A 26,453-nucleotide genomic window follows, 5' to 3' on the forward strand; every position below is an offset into this window, starting at 1 on the left:
AAACAGTCGAGAGAGCTTTTCTCCTTCTCAGATCATAGACAGGCTAAAAGGCATAAAGCATTTGGATGTCAGGCCTGATGACATGCTTTAGATTTATTCTCAAAAACACATTTTCATAGCAGTAACTGTTTGTGTAATAGGTCATTCTTAAGACAATGATAAATCCTACAAACAAATAATGATAAGGCTCTCCTTAAACACAGTGCTTCTTGACCTTAGTCACCATTTGATCTGAGAAAAATGTAAGAAAGTCAACAAACAAGCATGTCAAATGGAATGCCTTTATTCAGTTTCTGTGAGTTGTACAACAGATGGTGTTCCATTTACATGGATTGTACAACAATTCACACAATTCTGGCTAGATCTTTTTCTCTGTGTAACTCTGAAATGGCAATATCCAATCACAACACTAATCCGGTTAAATGGAACATATGGCTTCTGCATAATCTACACAGTGAAGTTAACAGAGACAACAGTCCAACAATCTCACACAATTGTCTCATCTCCGATCTGATCGAGTGAAATAAAAACATCCAATTAAGTGTTTATCTTCTGTACTTAAATCAAACATGAGTGTGTTGTATTCAAGTTGCATTCAACATAAGCAAGTGTTACATCTCTTGCACTTAGTCCTTAAGAATATATGTTTTTACTCTGGATGTGAGATTAGGAACAAAAACACAAGTGACAAAAACTAAAAATGTAAAAAATATGTTAACAGAAAAATAAAAGCTTGATTTTAAAAAGGACAAATGATTTCCCACTTAAAGAACTGTAAATTCCTATGGCAACAAAACCTTAAAGACCTTAAAATCGGAAGAATGTCTGATTTTCCTTTGAAGTGTCACATTTGCACACAAAAGATAAATAGTGGTTGTAAAGGCAAAGTATGAAACTCTGCTTAGGATGATTTAAAACGCACTCTTGTTGTTTTGATAATAAATGGCAGTGCTTAGGATCAAAAAAGTTTTCCTCACAACAGGACTTGTGCTGTTTTATAAAGAAGTGTTCCAAATTGGAGAATATAAAAAGCACAGACCGACAACTGTGAGGCCAGTGAAGGAAGCGTCAGCATTAACAGAAAATAACCACAAAGAGGCATTCTTCACATGAACTGTCTAATGATTTTACAACAAACACACACTTTGCTATACCGGTAATTTACACTCATGCAATATTTGCCCAGCGGCCTCAAGCAGAAAAGACTTCACACTATGTTCTGTGGCTGCACAATGTGGAGAAGAATATAGAAGAAAACTAAAAAGGAAATCAGTCAGTTTCTTAAAACATTAACACCCAAGCACAAAAAGGTTCTTCAAATTGCAGGGTGCACGGTATAATGTGCCACAACAGCTGAGTCCTGGACCGCCGTCTGGATGTCCATCTAGGATAGAGAAAAGTTGCACGATGAAGAATTAAAAAAGGTGTCTCCATTTTGTTTTTAATATACAGAGTGGGGAAGTAATACATGCTTTTTCTAATTATAGTTTAATTTAAGTAATAACTTTTACGCACCTCTTTCAGCTTCTAATTAGAATTCCTTTGTCTAACATTCGTGTCTTTGTGATTTTCAGTAGAGTTGCTCTTCCTGAAAAAAAAATACATAAAGGCAAGCATGAGTTATCGATAAAAGACAAAATCTTGAGAAAATGAAGTTGGTGAGTTGCTAACTGTACTTACAGAGGAGCAGATCCTGAGTCCTCATCTGCACAGCAGTAACCGGTCAATGAAGAAAACAAAAACAAGTCAGTTATCAATAACAGTTTCATGTGTTACTGGTGTGAGCAAGACATGCCTCTCCCCTATCGAAATCAGTCGGAAGTCGCAACGGCTCATTTCAAAATAAACGTGGATTTGCGTAAAAAAACTAGTTTTTCGGGGTTCGGGTGTTTTGTTTGATTTTAAATAAACAAAGTCTTGGCTTTCAGAATATGAAACTTTTATTTCCAAAATCACACGATAAATACATTTTTGAAGCTTGTAAAGGGAAGAAGACAGCTCTCACTCGCCACCCTGCTCTTCCGTAGCGCCGCCGCCCCCCCCTCCCTCCGGCTGAAATTATGAATGTAAGGCGTATAGTAATCATAGATAACACGGCAGGGTCCGTTACAGTTTGTTTTCATCTGATTTCAAATAAACAAAGTCTTGGCTTTCAGAATATTAAACTTGTTTCGGCAAATTTAGATGATAAATACAACTATGAAGCTTGTAACGGCATAATTACAAGCGGAGAACGGAGTAACTTGACGTCACAGCAGGCATAACAACAGCCGGTGTTTCTCGTGAGTGTTTTCCCCGGGAAACAAACATAATACACACACAAACGCAAAAATACACAAACACACACACACACATACACTCACACACTCGCAAGCTTCCCCCAGACCAGTAATCCAAACTAAAATATTTTCCCTCCGGACTATTTTGATCATTTGCTAATAATCAATCAGATCGATGGATTCCAGAGAAGAGGAAACTTTGAAGGCCTTTTTCTCAAAATGATGACTCGGTGACAGTCATTATAGAATGTGACATATTTTGCTTAATATTTGGAGTATAACAACAATCCTGATATCATTAGAAAGCTAGGAATCTCCTCTTTCCAACAGTGTATACAACTCAAAATGTGTCTTCGGGTCAATGCGACTGATTTCGATAGAGCAGGTCACAGATGATAGTAGCAAATGTTAAAACTACATTCCCTGGTTGTGTTAATATAAAGAACACATTACTAAATGTCACCCAAAGGACTGCCGTATGTCTCTTTATTGGCTTTATAATATTTAAACTCCCATGAATCAAAATGTGTGTACATTGTGCAGAGTCGTCCCTAGCATCACAGAGGCTCATGCAATACAAGCAAAAGACACAAGAGGAACACTGCATTGGCTGTATTCATATGAAAGCAGTTAACACTTTGAAAACTGACATAGCTAACACACAACCTGGCGTGTACCAGAGCAAGAGTACATATTGACAAAGAAACCCCATTTCTGTGGCCAATGAGAATGAGACGTATGTAAATGAAGTACCGACCTTGAGGAGAGCCTATTCTTTTTCATGCATAAAGTACAAGATGCGGAGGGCATGCAGACAGAATGCTTGAACCTCTAAATTCTCAACGTGTTCATGTCAAACCATTACACTAGCTTATGTGTCTCATTTGACTCTTTCATTGGCTCAAACACATGGTTTTAAAAAGGGTCAATAGAGAGTGGAAGGAAAATGTTTGAAGCTCGCTCTGATTGCAGGGCCAGTGAAAGAGTGACCAAATCTTTGAGCACATCACATTCCTCTTAGAAGTGGTGACTATGAAAAGCAGATCATTCAGACTCCCATTGCTTTTTGTTTCCACGCGGTCATCTCAGCTCAACCACTTCAGTCTGACATGCAGTTTTGTCCACTTACCAAAATGCAAAATCAGCAGCGAACAGAGAAGTAAAAATGTAAATAATAAAAATAATAGTTTCTATCACAGATCGTTTACACAAAAAGGGGGAATCTAACATCTGGTCATAATTAAAAAAAAATACAAATAATAGACAATAAGGGTTCATAATAAATGCATGCAACTACAGCCTTTGTATCTCTGACTTAAAGAAAAACGCTTTGCCCCAACGGTCTCTGAACTCCACTGGGGGGCACTCAATCTTTCCTACTCATAGTCAAATAAACAATGCCTACAGTTTGATGCCCTTTTCTCCTGTTGAAAGTTGAAGGACTTTTAAGAGGCTACTTTAAATTCCTTTAGTCACGCATCAAGAGAAGTTGAGCACAAGTAGGAAATTACCGTCTACTGGTGGTTATTTTTACCACAGCCAATTTGAAACCTATCTTTTCATGATATATGGGTATTTTTCAAAACCTGTGTCATTATTTCACACCAAAAACTGGTGGAGTTGTGTAGGCTTCAGACGTCAGTTAGAAGATTAAAGAGGACCTAGGACTAAAGAAGCATCGATTGCAATTTTCTTAGCCGATTTATCGGACTTTATGACAGCATACATTGTCGTAGACACAATGTTTCTTAAAAGTGAATAAGAAGGCTAATGTCTGTCTCAACAATGTTTACGGTTTGATGTAGTATATAGTGGTGTAGGCAGCATGGCGTACGTACCGTCAGTGACATCATCGGGCTTTCTCCTCTTCTCGTAGATGAAGATGATGGTCACCAGGATGATGACCTCGGCCACGATGCCGAGGAAGGGCCACAGAGCGGCCAGGCGACTGCGCACACGCAGGTGGATCTTATCAGTGTTGGTGCCCAGTTCATTGGTTCCAGAGCAGCTGTAGACCCCAATGTCGTTCTCTATGCTCAGGTCATTGATGGTCAGGGTGGTCTTGTTGGGGGTGCTCTTGATCTCATATTTGTCGGTAGTGCCGTTGATGATAGGCTGAGGGGTATTTTTTAATTAATAAGTTAGTAATGCAAAATGCAAGACAGGTATTTGACATGATTTCCTTTTATTTTACAATAGAAGTACTGGAAATAAAAGAAAAATGAAATCACAATATTTAAGTTGACTGATGTTATTTGCACGTTATCTGGGTTCAGTACAGGGGATAATTAACATGAATCATTTCAAGATAATCCAAGCTTAAGAAACAAATACCGTTGGGGGGCTGCCCTCTACTTCTTTGAACCAGGTCCAGTCAGTGGGCAGTGGGTAGCCGTGGCTCAGACACACCATCACACCTATGTCATTCTCATTGCCGTGCTCGGAGTGCTTGTAGGCAACAACATGGGGAAGGACTACGGCAAGAAGAGAAACACATCATCAAACTAGAATGGCAACCTGAGAGCGCAGTAGTCTGCCAATGTCAATTCACATGCTCCCACATGTCAAAATAGAGTTGAATTGACATTAAAACTATCGATGAATGCAACGTTGATCTGTGATATTAATGAATGAACTCACTTTTGACTTCAATAGTCTGCTTCACCTCTGGTTCGGTCAGGAACACACATTCATACTTCCCAGCAAAATTGTGGTTGATCTTTTTCAAACTATTGAAAGAAAAAAGAATGAGGGATCCCATTACTCTTTGCAAACAGGTGGTGACTTTAAAAGACTCTCCGAAAACACTTTCATGTGGCAGCGATTAGTTATCCAATTAGTGAGTAAACATTCTCAACAGAAGCCCGTTAATGCTCAGTGGCCAGGGGTTACAAATAAAGCTGCTTGTTCATGCAACAAATATTTCAAATTTCCCCTGGTAATCACAATCCCGCTTTGTTCGGTGCTGCTGTCCCGTAGAGTTCTGCCCGCTCTCTCTAACGGGGAATTAAGGTCATGGCAAGTGAGCACACTGCTAGGAGCGCTTATCCGCGCTGCCAAGACTACAGGCAAAGCTGCACGACTGCACGGTCCATCTCTCTGATAATCAAGAGCACTGAATGGCGCCTCTAGCTTTGCTGCTAATGGAGGCAGCCAGGGAGGAAGAGAAAGTAGTGAGAGGGGGGGGGGGGGACAACAGACACACAAACGTGCAAGTGAGAGAGAGAACAGAGGATGAGGATGGATACTGACTGTAGTGTGAGAGCCAGAAAGGGACAGCATTAGAATCAGAGCAAAAAGACTGGAGCAAGACACGCAAAGCCAACACTTTTAGGCTGGGAATTGACTAAATATCTTCTAGATTTAATTGAATCCAGCCGGCATCTTGCTCGACATCTTCTTGTATGATTCGTTGGCTCAATTGGTGATATATTAACGTTTTTGTCCAGTGGCCAGATGGCTAGTTAATGTTCAAATTTAACCAGTCACCTTTGGCTGGTGAGTGATGGAAAACATTGTTCTTCAATACAAGCTAGTGGAAAACAGCATGTTAATGACCAGTTTCAAGACAAAGGACATATACATAACAACCAGAGGATGAGCTCCTTTATTGTGCCGTAGTAACTGCAGGGCAGATATGCCCATATGGCACACTATGGGGGGGATATAGCTACTTACTCGAGGATTGTGTATGCCGTGGCTTCCTTGGATTTGGAACCCTCAATGAGTTTGCCATTGTAGACCCAGTGGGAGCCCTTGATGTGGAGGGTGGTCTCCGTCAGGTTGCAGCTGAGGACTGCAGAGGTCTGGTTGCTGACCTCAGAGGGTTCGGTAATGATGTTTGGAGCTTAAGATGAAGAGAGAGAAAAAAGAATATATTAACACCCTTTTCTAAAATGGTTGAATTCCAGCTTATGACAAGGTTAGACATCAATGCTGCCCTAAAAAAGGTAAAACTAGTGTGATTTTCATGAGGCAACTAGAAAAACGAGCAAAATATAGTATCTGCACTTTGGTGTGCAGTTATTGTCTTTCAGGGCAGAATGGCCGTCTTAATGCCTTTATACTTCATCCCTGAACGTATTGCAAATGTATCATTAGCATTAAGTGCATTGTCCTTACAGAAAATAGAGATTGTTTTAGCTCAAATGTAACAGGGCCTATCATGTACATGACAGCCTTATGCCCACATTAATTTGTGAGCAAAGAAATAAAAACATCTTGCTCATGCCAGGGTGTAAATAGATTGGGGTTTTAGTCGAGGTGACTGTTGAGTGTTAAGTGAAAAAAATTACCAAGGCATCACTTTCAACTTACCAAATTTGAAAAGCAAAACAAATCTGTTCTCACAAATGAAACCAAGATATCAATGTGACAAAATTACAGGCTCTACACAAATTCACTGAACTTCCAAGAAAGTAGGAAAGAGCTCCCCTAATTGGGGTGATCTGTCCCACCAACAGTAGAACAGAGGATAGAATAGGAGTTGTACTGGAAATCTAGCAGATACAGTAGTCCTCAAGGTCATGGGGAAAATGTATTTAAATAAATACGCAGAAGATGCAACAAATGTGGTTTATAATAATACATATTTTGTTTTGCTTAAACAGCTTGACCAATCTTTCAAAGTGAGAAAAATAATACTGGAGCACAAGGCAGAAAGATAGCCCATGACTGAGATTTTTAATAATTAGTTGCCATCTTCTGTGCATACAGTTTAGTATGCTATAAGCCACAGGGATGGTCTAAAAGCATAAATAAAGGGGGCACTGCCAATGTTAGTACCTATTAAGGAAAATGATAGCTTTAATTAATGTCTACGAAGAAGAAATGCTAATCAAGAAATCTGACACCCCTTTTTTGTTTGTCTTTAAAAGATTAAATCATCATTGTTGCTCACATGGAATAATATTCCTGCAGGAGCCACTTGCACATGTTCAACCTTATGACCAGTATTATATTTTAAAACTGTATCATTGTGGTACCTATTGCTTGAAACAAGGGAAAAAAAAGGCATCAGATTAAACAGTTTTGTGTCAGGTAACACAGGATTAGGGAAAAGCCCAGCCAAACTCTATGACCAGGCTCGGACACAACTACAGGACATCCTTGGAGCTTTTGAGGAGAGTAGAGGGAGAGGGTATTGAACCGGGAGGCTTGGGAGTGGAACTAGGAGGCTTGGGAGTGGAACTAGGAGGCTTGGGAGTGGAACTAGGAGGCTTGGGAGTGGAACAGGAGCTGAATGTCCAGGACTTCAGTAATGAGGAGAGAACAGCCAAGCTACTTTGACCGGAGTCTCCTCATGCTTCCTCTGCCACTCACGTTCAATCACAATAATGTTTGCCTGCGAGCGGATCCACTTGATTTTTGGCGTCTTCCTCAGATCGTTACGGTCAGGATCGTTGGAAGCTCGGCACTCGTACATGCCCGAGTCGTTGAGGTTGAGGCTAGAGATGTGAAGGGTGCTAGTGGCGTGTGCTATATATGTGGCATTAATCAGCACACGGTCATCATGTGCTCCGTCAAAGAGCTGGGTGAAGGTCTCGTTGGGCTCTTCACCCTGTATAAACCACCACTGCACTTCAGGGATGGGGTTCCCAACCACTTCACAGTGCAGCTCTGCACTGTCACTGATCAGTTTCATCTGAGACAAGGGGGATTTGATAAATCCCGCTGAGCAACGTGTACAGTCAGCCCAGCAAACAGAGATTGTAAGTATTGTTTAAAGGCGATGGGTTTAAAGCAAGCCATGTGATTTAATGGATTGGTGATAAAAGGCCGTGATAGAACAAAGACAAGCATACAGAAAAAAGAAAGAAAAAGAGACAAAGTTAATAGAACACAAATGAAATGAATATTATGAAATGAAGAACAGAGAACAAAGCATAATTTTCCACAAGTTAATTTGTTAAATAAAATATTAGTTTCTGGCACTCTGACAAATAACAAATGCAACCTAAAGTGGTAATTACGGATGAGCCAAGCTGATGTTTTTTATATTTAAAAACTTTACAGTAAGTAGGGATTTTACATGTCAGTGTGATACTCGTTTAAAAGGCTTTAAAAGTACTTGAATTAGCAATTATTGAAAAATAAATGTCAATCTTGATCAAGGCATCCCCAAAAGAGTTAAAGCATAAAAAGACAAAGACAAAACATTAAAAGCATCCAATAGCATTCCCATGAAATCAAAGCAATGTGGAATGAATGAAATATAAAGAAAAAGACAGATGAGCTTCAAATGAAAAACATATCACATGTTAACAAGAATCCATGAAAGCCTTGGACAGGCAAACATTTCGGGCTGTTGCCTCGTGACATCCAACAGTGGTAAGGGTGTTAACTGTGCTAACACCTATTTTTCCAATCCCCACTGAGAGGCGCTAACATTCAGCATTTGCCATTGGTGTATTTACAAGAGCCGCGTTCACACCAAGTACTTTCCTGTACTTAGTTCCGGCACTAAGAGCCCTGGCGCTTTTAACCCCAGGGTACTTAGTACAGATCGCGTTCACACCGGAGTACTTTTCCCTGAGGGAAGATTACAAGTACAGTAGGTGGCGGTAAGCACCTTAAAGTTGTTTGCAACCCGCTACAAAACAAGAGAAGAAGAAAAACTGATACAGGATCTGTTTAATCGCCATGTCGGTTTTCTTTATTGCACTCTCAAGACATAACATTAAATAGAAATATTTTAAATGTAACTAAAGTGTCAGTTGTACATGTCAGTAAACATTGTCAATATAAAATAAAGTGTCAGTTGTACTATATAATAACAGTAATAACAATATAAAATAAACTCCCAGCTGTAGGGAGTCTCAGCAGCAAACCCACCTTTATTATATATCTTCCTGAGACCCACTGCATCCGTCTGCCATAAACACTATGCAAACATACATGTTAGTTTTGGCCCATAGTGGACTCCATGTTGTGTTGTGTGAAATGGGGGGAATTAAAAGTTTAGGTCAAATAATATTTAAAATTATATAAATTGTCATATTTGTGTATGTGCCCCTGCCATTCCCCCACAAGGTTGCAACATTGATGATAAATAAATGACAAATAAAGCTTTGCCAGTTTATAACCGATGAAACATGATGGTATCAGAATAATCACTTACATGTGATGTATAGGATGCTACACAGGTCACAAAAGATAAAGTGTCAGGAGAAATAAGCTTAATCGCCATGTCGGTTTTCTTTATTGCACTCTCAAGACATAACATTAAATAGAACAATTTTAAATGTAAATAAAGTGTCAGTTGTACATGTCAGTAAACATTATATATAAAATAAAGTCATAACAGTAATAACAATATAAAATAAACTGTCCCAGGTGTAGGGATATTCCCAGCAGCATGCACACCTTAGTGCAACGTTGTGTGTCGTGTGTCAGTATTTACAAAAACTATACCAAATAAACTGTTATTAAATGCAGTTTGTCGCTCATCCTGCCGCTGCGCCGACGCTTCCTCATGGCGCAGCGCCCACACTTCATCCTGGTGCTGCTGGCGCTCCATCTGCTGCCTGGCGCTCCATCGAGGTGAGCATCTTGTCCTCCGTTTCCTGGGCCTTGGTGAACAGCACCATCTGATCTCCACGCAGCGACTCATTCACCACGGCACGCCGGTCCTCCAACGCCTGGGCGGTGTCAAAGAAATTCGCATCCCGTGTCCGCTTTCCTAAGAGGGGAAAATAAGCAATATACAATATACAAGTTTAGTCGCCATGTAGTTTTACAACATACTAGGAATGTGTTTTTTGTATTTTCACAAATAGAATTAAGGTTTCACAAATCTGAAACTGTGTTATAAAGAATCTTTTGACTCTCTGGGATAATCCAGTCCAGATTTGATGAGTGTAGGTATAGTGGTTTTAGATCAGGACCTGGTCTAATGTGGTCTACATGTAAAAAAAGCACTGAAATCTCCCTTTTTTTTATTTTCACAAATAGAATTAAGGTTTCACAAATCTGAAACTGTGTTATAAAGAATGTTTGGCCTCTCTGGGATAATCCAGTCCAAATAAATCGGCTATGCAGCGATTTAAGAGGTTCAAACACGGAGGATTGTTCCTTTTTGAAGAGTGCTTCATGTATGCTTGAACTTTGTTTAATGTTGTTGAGGCAAGTTAAACATAAAATATGATGAATATTATGAAATAAACATGATTGTGAACATCAGTTCGATGCGTAACGTTCTTTCAAGACAAAATTACAGTGTGTGTACCTTTGCGTTTGGTTGCTGGTAAGGAGGACGACAAAGCGCTGTGATCTAGAATGCAAAGCTCACTTGTTTCCAATCCCGAGAGTTGTCCATCCTCGCCTGAAACAGACGATTAGTGCCATGAGTTAGTGAAGCAAATTACAGAAACACTGCACAGTTATTCACAAGTCAAAACGTTTTCATACAGCGGAGAATATCTAGCTAGCTAGATGTAGCTAGCCGGGACCGGTGTTAGCCTATTATGGCTAGCATGGCTAGCTTGATCTACTGAGCAAATAAAAGTACATCTGAGACCATTATTGTGCAGATTAAAACCCCAGTGCATGTAGTTGATTTTACCTTCATCGTGGGTAGTCATCGTTGGCCACTGAATCCGCCGTTTGTAGTCCTGAGTTTCTTTATATTTAGCCGGCTGTGCACAATTCCCAGGTCGAGTGAAAGCTACCGAACTGGCTTCAGTAGCATTCCCTGGGTCGCCTCCTCGGCGTAGATCTCCAGAAGCGCCGACACCTCCTCATCATTTCTTGATGCTTGCCATAACTGCTTTCAAAAACAAACACAACGCACGGAGCGTTGTGTTTTTGTAGCGAGGAAAAACAATGGCGTCTCCACACAACATTTTCAGAGTTGTACGGGCGTGGTTTGCAATTCGCCCAGCCAATCAGCACTGGGGAACTTTTGGAGCACTTTTCACCCACAGAAAAGTACGCTCTCTGAGCTGGCTCTAAAAATGGGGGTAAAAGTACCCGAGATTAAGTACGATTTTTGGTGTGAACGCGACATAAGGGGTACTCACGGAACTAAAACGCGAAAAGTACGGTGAAAGTACTCCGGTGTGAACGCGGCTATTGTAAAACATTTAAAGCACTTCGGTTGCACTTGACTGAGCTGTGTGAAGGAATTATTTTTCTCAATTTATTTTCTGGCTAGACTTTATGCTCACGAATTGTAGTCTCATAACTTACAAAATCCCTTTCTGATGGATTTACTTTAAACTTAAACATTTGTTTTCTTCCAAGAATTGAAGATCTGTATTTTCATAATAGGCAGGGAGGACTTGTTTCTCCTCTCAGTGGTGGCCAGGGGGGAGGGGGTCAAAAAGAAAATACCATTATCACGCTACAGGCCAATGCACGGCCAGCTTTTCAACTCCACTCATAAAAACCTTAACTAATAGAGCAGAAGAAAACCAAGAATAAAAACGCCACAAATGAACATAGAGTCAATCAGACAAAACAAAAGAGGACCACTTAGATAACTTTCACCGAGACCCTCGTTCTCTTCTCAAATATCATGTAACCTATGAAGGAAGCTTGGTGGCTTCCATCAGCACTACATAAAAGGTCAACTTTGTAGTACATGATTAACTTTAGCCCTCTGCTCTTTAACATGAGAACATGCTCAGTGTGTCTGGAGCCCTTTCAGAAAAAAGATTCCATAGCTAATATTCTACCTTTGTGTATGATTCACATTAAGTGAATTGCTTGAACAATGTACAAAGAGCCTGAAAACCTTAAAGCATACTGTAGAGTGAGAAAGAGTTGGTTGAAAAAAACAACTCAAGCAGGAATTTACTGATCCTATTAAAAAGTCAAAGGGTACACACAAAGCTTAAAACATGTGATCCTCATGCCACTCTCAACAGTTGGGTGACGAAGTATATTGAAATGTTTAAGCTGAACAGGAAAAGCTAGTCTGTGATTTCCATTAGTGACCCAGACAGCAGCAACCCTCCATCGTCTGATTTATCCCGCTACAGTTTCATAATAAATTCGAAATAGTTTTACACTTCTCTATGGGAACCACCAAAGAGCAAATGTAGCTGTTAAAGAGCACCATATTTATGTATTTAACTTTAAAATGCATGAAACATTCTTCCAGGGAGTACGCCCCAGGACCCCCTACAAGGGGGGGTCTTTGGATTGGATTTTGGAATGGATTTTGTATGTTATGAGACTACAATTCGTGAGCATAAAGTCTAGCCAGAAAATAAATTGAGAAAAATAATTCCTTCATACAGCTCAGTCAAGTGCAACCGAAGTGCTTTAAATGAGGTCCACCCAACCTAAAATCTAACAAAAAATGTGGGAAACACACCTCGTCAGGGTAGGATTTTCACCGGCGGCCATGCCGTCATTGCCCCTCGGTCTGGCCGTGAAACCCCGAAAATAATTGTACGTCCTACGGCCACCATGGCCTGTGTGACCCTCATCCGCTGGAGTTTCACCGCGGCTGTCAGCTGTGTTTACTCCTGTCATTCAAACAGGACACGCTGGAGAGGGGGCGGGGCTTATATATATCCATGTAAATACTGTGGTGGAAACCAACTACGACAAAATTAACCTATTTTACCGTGATTTAATTGCAATACACGTTTCAGAATGATGCCGAAGTAACTAAATACTGACAACGGTTAGTAAAAACCATGCTTTGACAAGTGTGCAGACAAGACGGCAGGCGAAAAACTTTTAAAATGCGTGTTCTCTGAATGGAGCGATCTCCATTCGATCAGAAACTAACCTGTATCTGCTCTGTCCAAACTCACAACAACGTCCTAAAGATAGAATTAAAGCAGCGAATATATTTGTTACATATTAATAGAATTTTAGATTTTTTGATTTGATTTTGGATTTGTGAATGGGAGAAGTAGTAGATGGAAAAATACCAAACACTAATTATTCATTTCATTTTATATACGGTAATACTAAGGAGGCATAGGCCTATATGATGATATAATGTTTGACATTATTGATATTAAAAAAGTGATTTGTTTTCCATGTCATTCGTGTGTTTTTCTTATCAGAAAGTGAAGTTACTTATTTGTAAGCTCCAAATCCAAATGTTTCCCTCAATGGCCTTTGTGCCCTGGCATGTGGCCTTTGCGCCCTGAAAAAAATGTGTGACACCAAAGGCCAAATGGCCTTGCCCCTAAAATGACGAAAATCCAAGCCTGCTCCTCGTACAATGCAAGAACCGTTCCAATAGAAAATGGATGCCAGTGGTGCAACATGCAAAAAACACAAACAATGACACCCATAGAAAACAGGCACACTGTTAAGAGGCCATGATATGTGTTCATTTCAGCCTTTCAAATACTCGGACAAGGTCACTGTTTGGAAATAAACAACTTATGAGGAGGGGGCATATACTTGTCACATTCAACAAACATAAAATCCTTTGAATATGAACAGATTTTTCAAGCTTTCCGTTTCCAGTGTAGAGTGATCTAGTAGCCAACCTTTTAGTCACTCAGTTGTGGTGGAACACAGATTTATCAACACTATCAGTAGTATGTCAACTCCCACAACCAAAATACAACAACCTGTCACTGTCTGTGCTACTGTGCCGACTGCAATAGAATAATTTGAGTGAAACAGGTTGAGCAGCCGGGATTTTAAAATGGTGGTCTGTATTTCCTACTGTTTAGCAAATTATTAGGACCAAACATCCAGTACTTTAAATATGTGACAAAAAACAAGCTTTTCCTGTCTTTTTCATTCAATGTAGTTTTAACTGCCTGCCTGCCTGCCTTGTAACCCATTGTTCATGAAAGGTAAAGCCACAGAAAAGGCTCTAGAATATCTGTCATTACCAAAACCGGGAACAATGAATGGCATGAGGGCTCCTGGTTTTTTAATGCGCGTACACATTCATTAAACGTCTGGTTGCTGGTACCAACTCTGTGCAAAACACGGTTACATGTTCTTAACCGTGTTTTAGGAAACCATACCAAATAAGGGGAAATTTGGCTAAGAAAATAGTTTCATAATATTGTGTCAGTGTTTTACTTGCCCATCTCACTTAACAGCCTTTAAATGACAAAACACAGAGGAAGATGACTCAGTTTGGGTATTATGAAGTGTGCTCTTTCAGAAAGCATGAACCCATTTCAACAGTATTCCATTTTAATTACGTAAAAGGCATACATTTCATGAAAACAGACATCAAAATCCTAAGCACTACAACAACTGAATAACTCCCGTTCGTATAAATGGTGTCCTATGTGTTCACTATTATATTTAAAGTCTTACAAGCTCATTAAGGGATGATCGTTCATAGAGATGTGGCATTAGGGTAACAATTTGAAGGTGGCTTTATTATAAAATGTAAAACACAACTGCTATATGCACAGCTAACGGCAGAAGTAAGCAGTAAGCATCCCCATAAATATGGCTCACACCCAATTCCAAAGGAGCATAAGCCAAGCCTGTCATTTGCCATAATAGCCAATACTGACACCCATGTCACGTGACGCAACCAACAGGTAATTAATTGTGCTTTCTGTAACTAATAGCTTTATTTTCACAGCAATGTTATTCAAATGTGACACATGCCGTCATACGAGTTGGGCAAAGAAGGTCAAGCGGCAGGTCATTCAAAGACCCTCAATATAACATCTCTACCCTATAGTACAGGGGTGTCCAAACTGCAGCCCACCGTCCATTTTTTATTGGCCCGAAGCAAATTCTAAAAGTATAATGGAATATGGCCCACATATGAAAGTTGTGCTTGTCCTATATTGAACTTCTAAAATAAATATATTATGCTTGCTGTAACTAAGAAAATAGCTTCATATATGAATACAGACTTGCTCTTGCACAATAATGTTATTCAAATGCAACCCATGCCATAAAAAGAGTGGGGCAAAGGAGGGCAAGTGGCAGGTCATTTTAAGACCCTCAATACAACATCTCTACCCTTTTAATGGAAAGCTGGGAGGGAGACTGTTTTTTTCTTTAAGCATATTCAATTATCAAGAATAATATACCTACATGTGATTGATTTTGCTTACTTTAACTTAATTTATCAGGCAAAATACATCATCTCTAGGTGAGTGGCCCTCAGGGGAAAATGTGTGGACACCCCTGCTATAGTAATACAAATACTGCAACAGAAAATGACAGACGGCTGCAAATACTGTATTGTGACAGCTGATACGCATCATGTTGATTGGGCCTAATGTTACTGGCTCACAGAAAAGACAACCAATGGCCGGTCTATCAGAACAAACCACCAACTATGCCCAGGGGGGCTCTTCTAACGTCACAAAGCAAGGCTCCAGTTCCTTAAATGCTGTGAGGAAACCTATTAAAGATCTACAATTACTATTGTACCCTCTCAGGGTGAACGTGAAAACAGCAGTTAACGATAATTACTGACGGTTACCATAACTTACCAACGTTACGCAACTGTCATTTATTTCAGTGGACAACAGCAAACATTACTGAACCACCATACGCTTTAAATTAACGTCTTGTGACCGTTTACACCGCTAACATTTTATTAATATCTCACCTCGTTTCTTTAAAGCTGAGGCAGATAAAAAGACAAATCCAACGTTATGTAAATGGTGTTGTCACTCAACGGCCTGGTAAATCGTCCGAAAGGATTTTCCGACTAACGTTAAATGTGTCCATAGCGATAACACTAACCCAATGCAGCTAGCTCTAATACGTGACTGTTTCCTATTCACGCTGGTTACATTTCGTAATAGTTGTAGCTGCGAAAACATATTCGACAGAGAAAATACGTTTCATAACGCTGGCTAATAAGAAGCAGAATTAACCATTGTTTACTGTTCTTAGCGTTAACCAGTAAGGGCAAAGTCTAACGATACATTTTCTCCCAACATGGCTGACAAACAATTCTTACCTGTGGACGCATTGGCTCGCCAACAGCTCAACAGCAGGGCACTGACAGCCCACAGTAAGTTCATGGTGGATGATTAAGTATTAACTAAGTCGTCGAATAAACACAATGTTTAATTCGACGGGCGGAATCTTCTTCCTCCTTTTCCTTCTGAACTTCCAGCGAGATGTGGACGCTGAAATGTTTCAGTTGATGTCGTCCTCTGGTTGCACCTCACGCATACGCCCTGATCAGCACGTAAACGTGACGTAATACTTTAGAGGCGTGGCCACGCTCTCGGTCGCCACCATGAATGGATACTGACCTCTTAATGCTTTCTAAACCTATTTAACAGTGAGAAGTACTCAGATGTTTTACTTAATGTAATGTAGCAATAATACATTGTAAACATACTCTGTTAGAAGTAAAAGTCCTGCATTCAAAATTGTACTTGAAGTAAAAGTACACATTTTCCAGTAACATATCAGACCATATCAGATTTTTTTTAAATACATTTTTGTTAAAGTTTTTTAAATTACTTGCTATAGGCTACTGTTGGGTAAACCTATACTGATTTATTGGTTGATTTATATTCTCTATTATGAATCCATACCGGCAAAGTAGATAGTAACTATTTAAAAAAAAAAAAGAATGTAGAGTAGTAAGATGTAAAAAATGCATAATGCAAAAATAAGTGAAATACAAGTACCTGAAAATTGTACTTGCGTAGATGTACTTAGTTACATTCCACCCCTGATATTTCATGACCATATTTCTGTTATTTAAAAAAATAGGCTCAATCTAATCGTAAAAATGGTAAGGAAAAGTGGTCAAAGTTCCATTTCCATGTGTTTCATGGGAACAACATGTTAAAGGGATGTTAATGTCAAATGTAATAAAGTCAAAACAGAATAATTATGTCGATGTTTAAGAGAGAAACACCTTTTGTATCACATATACAGGACTAGCATGCACATCAGTCAACTCAATACAGTGTCTAAAGGAAATTCACCCATATGTTGGTGAATACCAAAAATTGGGTAATGAATTGTCTGCATTATTTAAAATCTGATTTATGAGGTTAGTACTGGGTAAGAAACAATTGATCAGGAGGCATGGACCAGGCTCAGCACACCATTTAAAAAAATGTAGGCTGTAATCAGTGACCATATAGACGTAACATAATGACACAACACAATTGAGATATTAGCAAAGAAATATGGAGATGATAGAAATATTTCTTCGAAGTTGGCTGTGAAATGGAAACTTGTAGAGAAAGCAAGGCAAATTCCAGACAACCCAATTGTTGAATTAAGACTACTACAACCCTGCCTATTAAAAAATCATTTTAAATGTTTTCACTTGTTTGAGTTAATTGTTTAGTCACAAAATCTGAATCATTTCTAGAAGTGAGCTGCAACACTGAAAAAAGATACCCATACACACACACACTTTTACCGAGCTAAAATAGTGGTTTTAGACATTGAATCTGTAGTCACTGCACATTAAAACACCATTTCATTTTTGAAGGTAAACAGTTACAAGATGTTCTGTTCTTAACAATCCCCTCAGATGAAAGGCCTTTGAACCCTAACCCCCGGGGAGAAGAGGTACAATGCAGAGGAAATACACCCATATTGCTTAACAATAAAAGGAAGCAGAATATTTTTGGCTTGTTGATAACATTTCATGAGTTCAGAACTTTCTCTGAAAGTACAAAATGGTCACGAAACCTTATATAATAATGGTTGGTCCAAGAGCCGGCAAGATGTCATTAAAGGGACATAAATTATACTGGGGAAAATCAGACCAGATCAGCTCATAGCTTGCCTGTTTTCAAAAAAAGCTTTACCGTATTACATATTTTTTTGTTCAATTATTGTGATTTGCTGTACCAACAACTACATTTTGGAAAATGTTCTTGTTTCACCGTACTTCCATCTAGTGTCTACTCACACTAAAAGTGCAGCTAACAGACTTTGTCCCAGTGGTTGTTCACCAACAATTGACCATGTATGTTGTCACTTTATGAAACAAGCTCAATTTTCATGATAAGACTTCAAATAGGATTATATAAACACCCAAACAGACACAGAGAATGCTTTACATGAATTTTGAGTGGTAGCACCCAAACAGCTTTATTTTCATATCATTTTTTTTTTTTTGACACGACCATACTGCAAATCAATAGATTTCAACTGGCAACTTTAGAAAATATTTAATTTACCTTTAAGTTAAAAATGCAAAAAAGCAATGAAATGTTTCTAATTATTTTAGGCTTGCAGCTAACACAACAAAATCCTTATGTTTAATTTAGTAATGATTTTCCACAACATTATCCAAACGGCACCAAATTACTGCAATTTGACGCTTCATTTTCAGTGCAAACAACAGTACCTGTATGGTCTCAGGTCATCTGTAAGTGGATCTTGAAAATAAAATCATTTCATAAACTATTTTGTTTGGAGATTAAAACAAATCAAATGCAATATTCTAAACCACGAAGAAACTTAAATGCACACTAATCGTGCACTTTGGGTCATTTTATCAGAGATATGAATGCTACTTATAAAAAGGAATAACTGTACATTTCTTGTTGCTTCATTGGTAAAAGTGGGCCAATTTTAAATCATACAAGTCTGAGAGTAAAAAAGAAAAGAAAATCAGAGACTGTCTCGTTGTCCCGAGTCTTCTACCTTTGGATCCCTTTGTTGTCTCTTCCTGTATGAGGGGATTCAGGCAGATCGAGCCCTTTTGAAGTTTCCATGCTTCTCTACATCCGCCCTGACAGAAGCTGCACTCCCTCCGCCTTTCCTTTGTTCAGATCCCTGATCAAGGTGGGAGCAGCAGGGCAGGCAGAACTGCATGGACCTCACGTATCACTTACCCCTGATCAGGCTCCAGTGCTCCTGGCCGCTGCTCAGGTCCCTACCCTACAGCGGGGGGGGGGGGGACTGGAGATCACAGCTCTGAAGTACAGCAGCCTAGGAGCTATAAACAGCTCGTAGGGTGATGAGGACAAGTGGTCCTCTATGAGTTATCAGTGGAGTTCTCATTGCTGGTCGAACTCGAGGACTGAGGTGTAGAGGAAGATGAAGAGGCGGAGGAGGAAGAGGAGGAGGGGGTAAAGTTCATCCCTGATAGTTCTGGAGGGTTTGTTGCCGTGTTCTGTCCACTCAAGCTTTTCCTGCACACTGGACAAGTGTCATGCTGGAGAGAAAGAGTGATAAAATAAGCTCTGTAACTGATATTGATGATGTACTTCCACATCACACAGTTTGATATATCAGACATAAGAAAGCTGAGGTTCATTACCTGTTCCAGCCAGGGGACTATGCAGTCATTATGGAACATGTGATTGCATGGGAGCTGCCTCACAATTTCTCCAACACTGTAATCGTCTTTACACACTGAACATTCCAGTCCTGAAGCTGAAAACAAATGTGTAAATAACATTATTTTATATGATTTGTCACGTGGTTTGGGACAAGGGGTTTAAAGAAAAACAAACAGCAATATAAATGTTTAAAATAAGATGTGATAATGAAGGGTTGTTTTTTTTCAGAAAGAGGGTAGGATGCTGTGCTACTGGGCGACTTGACTTAAAGTGGACCTATCATGCTATATTTGAATAATATAGTGTAGGACCATACCTATATAAGGCATATTTATACTTTTTTTTTTTTTCAAAATACCAAACAGATCATGCATTTTAGCCATGCCTCATTTCGCTCAATTTGCACTTTTTTACCCCTGTTTTTGCAAGGGCTGATTCTGTGAGAACAGCACCACCTACAGGCCTGGCATATATACTACAGCGTCTCCAGCGCTTTCGAACGGCAATGGCCGTGGCTGTCTCCTCCTGATTGGTGGAGTTGGCCCAATAGCCGTAGCGCCACCGTCCTGGCGTCAGGACAGTGTTCAAATCTGGATCAGTTTTTATCAGATCCGTTGCAGCCCCTTTTTTAGAGATTTGGGTATGGAGGAAAATAGAGAGGGTTGTGTTTTCTGACACTTGGTGAGTTCCCTGGAACACCGGGGACACATATTCATGTATAAAAGACGTACAAAAGTGCATTTTGCATGATAGGTCCCCTTTAAGCTATGCAGAGTGACTAGCGCTCTAAAACACGATGCGATGGGTGTGTTCAGTACCTAGGATAACTATAAAAACAGCACATACTGTATAGATGGACTTTAAACATGTTTGAATTTAAAAAAGATTCTGTCTACCAATAAGTCAGATTATACCTCCAATAAGACTTTTTTACAGAATTATCCCTTTGAGCTCACTTGTTGAAAAACTTGACTAAAACATTCTTAAATGTTTAAAGCTAGTTATTGAAGATGGCTAGTTTGGCAAAATGGTTAATGCATTGAAATACCACTGATGTATTTGGCGCACTCAACTTTCAATACAAAATGTAATGATATCGCTGTACAAACAATGTTTCATCTTATATATTTGAAGGAAAAAGAAAACCAGCCATAACACATTATATTACACTCTAAAAAATAGTTTAACTTACCAACGTGATCCTCTGTAATATGAACTATAGGAAGGGTTTTTATTTTATCCCTGTCAGCAGGCGGAGGACCCGTGTTCTCAAACTGGTTTAATAACTAAAGACGAGAAAAAAAGATGGACAATTATTTAAATGTATGTTTGTATGCATAATGCTGCAGATTTCCTTACAAAACATGTAAAATGTTCAAACAAATCCGTACTGGAAGTAATCACACATGAAACAATTTAAAACAATGAGGACTTCTTAATAAATACCTGAGTTATAATTGCATCTAGTCCATTAGCACCCCAGGCATAATCCATAGGATTTGAGTGAAGAACACCCCTTAAAAAGAACAATCAAACATTAGAGCAGTTGGGAGACACCTAGTGCATTTTGTGGAGAATTCATTTTTATTGTTAAATATAGATCCGTGCCTGATACTCACCAGGGTCCAACACCAATATTTGGCATTGCAGTGGGTGCAATTATTCCATTCACCAGTTGCTGAATGATTCTATAATAGAAAAGATAGCACTATTATAAATTAAAACAAGTGATCCACTATTAAGGAACCTCTTAGTCCCACTCATGCTTGAGTACTGACTCAAGTCCCAGTCTGTACACTTACCCCTCTAAAGTGGGAACTCCCTCGGGCCTCCCTGCTTGTCGCCTTGAGCCATGACGACTTCTCGGTTGCCTAGCACCATATCGTTGCCGTGATGTCGTTTCCCTTTCTCGCCTGTTTTCTGCGTCCCTGTTGTCCTCTGTTCCCAGCCCAGCTCCGAAGTCGAAGCGGTCGTCGAAGACACCCAGGGCAAACTGGCCGTAGCCCGAAGGGAATGTAAACATGTGCTGGTCCGGATTCTGGGAGAAAAACAGAAAAACCGGATTGCTGTAATCTTGATGGTAGAAACATGTGAAGCTTTGCAAGTCCTCTACATACCTGCAGCTATTTATTGTACCAACAAACACCTGAAGCACTAGAGTTTTGTTGACAGTGAGGTCAAATTTCAAACCAATGGAAATGCATGCCGGCAAAGAGAACCCCCCTTTAACTTTAGTAACATCATCATCACATCCTCAGTAACATTTAAAGGTTACCCTACAGCACTAACATAACCTACATATCAGGCCATCACTGTTACCTGTCTTTGGGCACAGTTATAACAGCCCAATCATTCCGATATAACATTACAGAGACATCATTTGTTCTGTTAAAAAAGCAGAAGTGGAAACTATGACAAGACTTCCATCCTGTGCAGTTCTAGATGAGCAAAACATGCAGATGGAAACCATTTGAGGAAATTCTGACACATTATGAAACCTTGTAGTGATTAGAGAATAAAAAATGGGTTAGATACCTCAAATGGTTGCTGGTTCTGGGGGGCACTGGAAATGGTAGACGTGGAGCCATTGTCAGCACTAAACAGGGGACAAGTGGTTACCATGGGATGCTTTTTTTTATTTTATCATAGTTTACATAATTTGCAATTATGAAATCAAGCTTTTCTATGACTTATTTCTTCCCCAATTGTTACTTGATCTAATATATGTAGGTGTTCAAATGTAAAAGGTTTAAGGGGTTCTTATACTATATATCAGCTTAGGCATGTTCATAATCGGCTTTATTTGCCAAGTATGTGATTGTGAACCCTACTATACAGTATACACAGTTATGAATGATGGTTAATTGTATGAAAATAAGGACATTTAGAGAATACATAATTTCCTTTACAAAGAACATCTATGAAGTTACATTACACATAGGGAATGAATACTTTTCATAACTCTCTTAGAGTGTAATAGTCACAAAAAACGGCCTCGATTAGGAAAACTGGGCTCAATATAAAATGCATACACACCTTCTCTCCTCCAGCAGTTCCTCAATAAACCCTGAATCACATCTTGGACATGTGTACTCCTGTAAACAAACAAAAGGTTGTAAAAGTCAGCATGCCTTGTTCATTTAGCACTACCATCTCAACAAAGAAAAGCAGTGTGAAATGTTTGAAGGTCTGACAAAAGACTGTTGGGCAAGCAACACCCAATTGTTCCATTCCTTGTAGAGTAAACATTACAGATCATCTTCTCTGACACTGTTGAAAGTGGCACTTCTGAAATATATGTGTAACACCTGAGAGTTGTACACACTAGGCCAGAGGTAACAGACAGATTGGAAGATTGGAAGACTGGAATATACCATATAACACTAACACATATATTTGACTTCATTTCTTAATGTAAGGGACAGCGTTGGTGGCAGGTGAGGTGACCTGAAGTTTTAGTAGCTGGATTTGGCAGGTGCTTATTTCCTTTTGTGTGTCACTATTTGATAAGGACACTGTAATCGGTAAGCCAACCCAAAGGTCAGCAGGTCACCAACTGGATTTTATTTTTATCCATTTAGGACATCCACCGGCAGAGATGTAAATCAGGTAGTGGATTGCATACGCCCAACCACCAGAATGAGCTACGACTTCTCTCCCAGGCTCAAAACACACCACATCATCCTTGTCATTGTGCTTTTTCTTAATATATATAGATGTTTTGTCCTTATGTTTATTTTATGATGGTCATGTGTCAATCAGATGCATATGAGATGGCTGAAATTACAAAATAAAATTAACCTAAACTCAAAATAACTCAAATAAGTGGCAATTAATAACAACAACACAGCAGTTGGGGTGTTAATGTGGCCACAGGCCCAACCAGCTTCCTACAGAAACCTATGGCTGATCTTTGCATTGTGAAGAGCATATTTACAGCTCTGTGACAGATCATTCTAGCCCCTGACAGGCATGCCACTTGTGTGCTTTTATTGAATAGCAAAACAAGAAAAGGATGCAGTGGCATTGTTGCTGTTGGAGTGATTAACAACCAAGCAAACATAGTAAGGACAGCTTCTCACAAATGAAACAAATACCCGAAGTCGATCATTTGAGGCGATCAGTGTTAAAGAGTAGACCGTTTTTGTTAGTGAATATAGCTAACAGTTAGGCTAACATACCCCGTAAAACGCAGAATAATCAACGAATGATCCAGCCAAACGATGTTATAAATGACACATGACAAAGCAGCAATGGCAGTTGGGTAATGACTACGTAGTATAAGTTTGTATGCTGGTGGATCTACTACTTAGATAACAAGCTAACTAACACTGTATTAGCGTTAGCAAGATAAACGGGACCCTCGTAGTAGCCAGCTAACACTGCTAGCATGCTAACTGTTGGGGCCGTTGCTAAAACGCTTTCCACTAAAGTAACGGCAACACCACTGCGGTTTTCATTTGTACAACTGTATCCATGTTTACTTTATGTATACGGTACTTACGGGAAGCCGAGGACTAATCTCTGCGGAGCATCTGTGACAGAAGAACCGGCTGGGCCATGGAGGAGCTTCAGCCATTTTTAACCACTAAACAGGTAGAGAGGTGGAGGAAGGACTACGGAGCACCGGAGAGGTCAATGTTGACGGACAGAAAATACGACAAACGTACATTAGAAATAATAATAGGCCTACTATATACATTTATTATATATGAAAGATGAAAATGTAGAAAAAACAAGCAACATTACTGGATGGATATACGTTATATATTCTATCCTATAATTACAGATTAGGATTATGAATTTGAAAAATTGACTATATTGAAGTAATTTGGCTTTTTATTTTACAAAAGGTGTAAACATAAGAAATTAAAACCAGGCTTATTTTACTGTTGAATTATCTATGTATTTGCATTTCCAAAAGACTAACCATTATGTGTGATAAAGAATATGGCCACATGGTGGTGCTTTTGTGTACCAATTGATGAAGAGTTGTACTGTACTTCACATTGTAGCCAGGGACTGAGGACACAATACATTCTTGCTATATTGACTTAGAAATGATGAAATATTCATTCAGGTTAATATATGTTCGGGTTAACCAGGTTTAGTTGTCCTTAATTCATACTCACATACCAATGAAAAAGTCTGTATTATGTATCACCACAATGTGTCTCCATTGAACTCCAGTAATATTCCTGATCAGGGCCTTCTTCTGTCCCTGTTCACATATAAACCAGAGATGTGTTTTTGCAATCTTGCACTGCACTGGATCTATTTTGACACATTTAACTTTTCCATTGAATTCCTGTCAACCACCTCTTCAGCCTAACTGTCATACTTAAAGTGTTGAAAAGTAGCATCTGTTTTTGAGAAACGCATCTCGTCGAAGGTGGATTTGTGTGTTTCCTTGATTATTTGACAGTTGTTGTTGGAACCATTTTATCAAGTGTCAAATCAGACAAATAAATCAGTTAACAAATAGCCCTTCACATGGGAAAGACATTCTCTCGTCTTGTGTGGACACAGCCAAGTTCTTGTTGGCGGATATCTGTCGGCCCTGAGATAGCAATTAAGTTCTTGCTTAGTTGCATAAAAACTGGAGAAGAAAATGATTGATTTTGTTTTGTTTTTGGGTCTGTTTTTATTTTCGAGGCTGTAAATTAAAAATGTCCTCAATATTTTTGTTTCACAGGTATCCATAATGTGATTACCATATAACTGCAGAGTGACGGCTGTACAAATGTCTGCACTATCTCTGGTGCTTGGCGTCACATGTTGAGAGTAAGTAGGAGTTCCCATCCAACCTCTTATCAGCCAATCATATCTCTCAAACCATCTGGCCTGATATTTATTTTAAAATTTTCATTTTTTTTTTTTGATGAGAGTAACCCTGGATGCAATTAGTTTCTATTGTATTCATAATGTTGCAGAAAATCATTTTTGTCAAAAGTCCTAATACTGCAAGATGTCAAGTGGCCCAATGGTTTAATTTCCCAACATGGCAGGCTTAACAAAGATATGATTAGTTATATTAGGCATGGATGTTTTCTCAAAGCTCACAGTGTAACCTAACTCGTCTCTGGGCCGGCATTGTGTCTGAACTGGCCATGTGGGAGCGAGAAAGACACGACTGTCCCATGGGCTGAGATTAGAGAGGGTCTGATAGCATTGAGGTTTGCTATGTCTGCCTGGCTGAGGTAAGCTTTTGTCTCTCCGCGCCCAGTGCGTCACCGCCAGCCCAGTCAAATGCTCATTGTAGCAATTCAATCTGTGGAGTGGGTAACTTTGGGTCAGGGACAGGTCGTGAGAGCAGGAGAAAACAACTTTACCAGACAGAGCAATGATCACGTAGTAGGCTACTTGAGTTGTGGTATTTGAAGAAATATGAATACATTCGATTTTTTCATGCTGTTATTTGCATAAATGCTGTAAAACTCTGCAAGGGATTTGAATTATTCCTGCTGATGTGATGAACCCACTTTTAGATTGCACATGTATCTATGTAAAATCACATGCTGTAATACATCCACGTACAGTTTGTTGTTGTGTTCTCTGACTTATTTTTAAGGTTTATGTATTACACTCAATTACACTATTTGAGGCAATTAAGTGCTGCAGCCATGGCGGCAGACAGATATGCTGTAAGGGACACTGCTGCTTTTGTCACTCCATATAGTTTTTCCAGACACTCCAGCCGGGATTGCCCCACATAGTCCCTTTGGGCCCCTCTAATCAGACTCGGGTACAAACATAAACACACACAGACACACACGCTCACACACTCAGCAACAACAGCCGCCTGCTGGAACTTCCTGGGCCTCTTAGTCATGCGTCACTTGTTTTCAGTCCAACCCATCGAAGATTCTTTCTCCCTCCAGACACACTCTGTCTGCGGCCATGTGTCACAAGAGCTGTGCATCAGACACACAGCTGTGCATCAGACACACACACACACACACACACACACACACACACACACACA

General features: G+C 39.5%; 2 protein-coding genes across 2 annotated transcripts; both read right to left on the reverse strand.

Moving 5' to 3' along the window:
* Positions 1 to 267: 267 nt before the first annotated feature.
* bsg (basigin) lies at positions 268 to 16,411 on the reverse strand. Its single transcript, XM_034147861.1, has 8 exons — positions 16,156 to 16,411; positions 5,958 to 6,126; positions 4,920 to 5,008; positions 4,614 to 4,753; positions 4,118 to 4,394; positions 1,681 to 1,705; positions 1,516 to 1,588; positions 268 to 1,384 (listed from the first exon to the last, which is right to left on the reverse strand). Exons 1-7 carry the CDS (start codon positions 16,217 to 16,219, stop codon positions 1,528 to 1,530), a joined length of 825 nt encoding a protein of 274 aa, XP_034003752.1. The 5' UTR covers positions 16,220 to 16,411; the 3' UTR covers positions 268 to 1,384; positions 1,516 to 1,527.
* Positions 16,412 to 17,251: 840 nt separating this feature from the next.
* On the reverse strand, positions 17,252 to 24,083 carry LOC117496153 (E3 ubiquitin-protein ligase RNF126-like). The gene is made up of 9 exons (XM_034147862.1): positions 23,973 to 24,083; positions 22,505 to 22,563; positions 22,004 to 22,064; positions 21,271 to 21,506; positions 21,088 to 21,156; positions 20,915 to 20,984; positions 20,661 to 20,754; positions 19,447 to 19,562; positions 17,252 to 19,341 (listed from the first exon to the last, which is right to left on the reverse strand). The coding sequence occupies exons 1-9, from the start codon at positions 24,045 to 24,047 to the stop codon at positions 19,162 to 19,164; spliced, it is 960 nt and encodes a 319-aa protein (XP_034003753.1). The 5' UTR covers positions 24,048 to 24,083; the 3' UTR covers positions 17,252 to 19,161.
* Positions 24,084 to 26,453: the final 2,370 nt, after the last annotated feature.

Source organism: Trematomus bernacchii, unplaced genomic scaffold (genome assembly GCF_902827165.1).
Source record: "Trematomus bernacchii unplaced genomic scaffold, fTreBer1.1, whole genome shotgun sequence".
Taxonomy (NCBI): domain Eukaryota; kingdom Metazoa; phylum Chordata; class Actinopteri; order Perciformes; family Nototheniidae; genus Trematomus; species Trematomus bernacchii.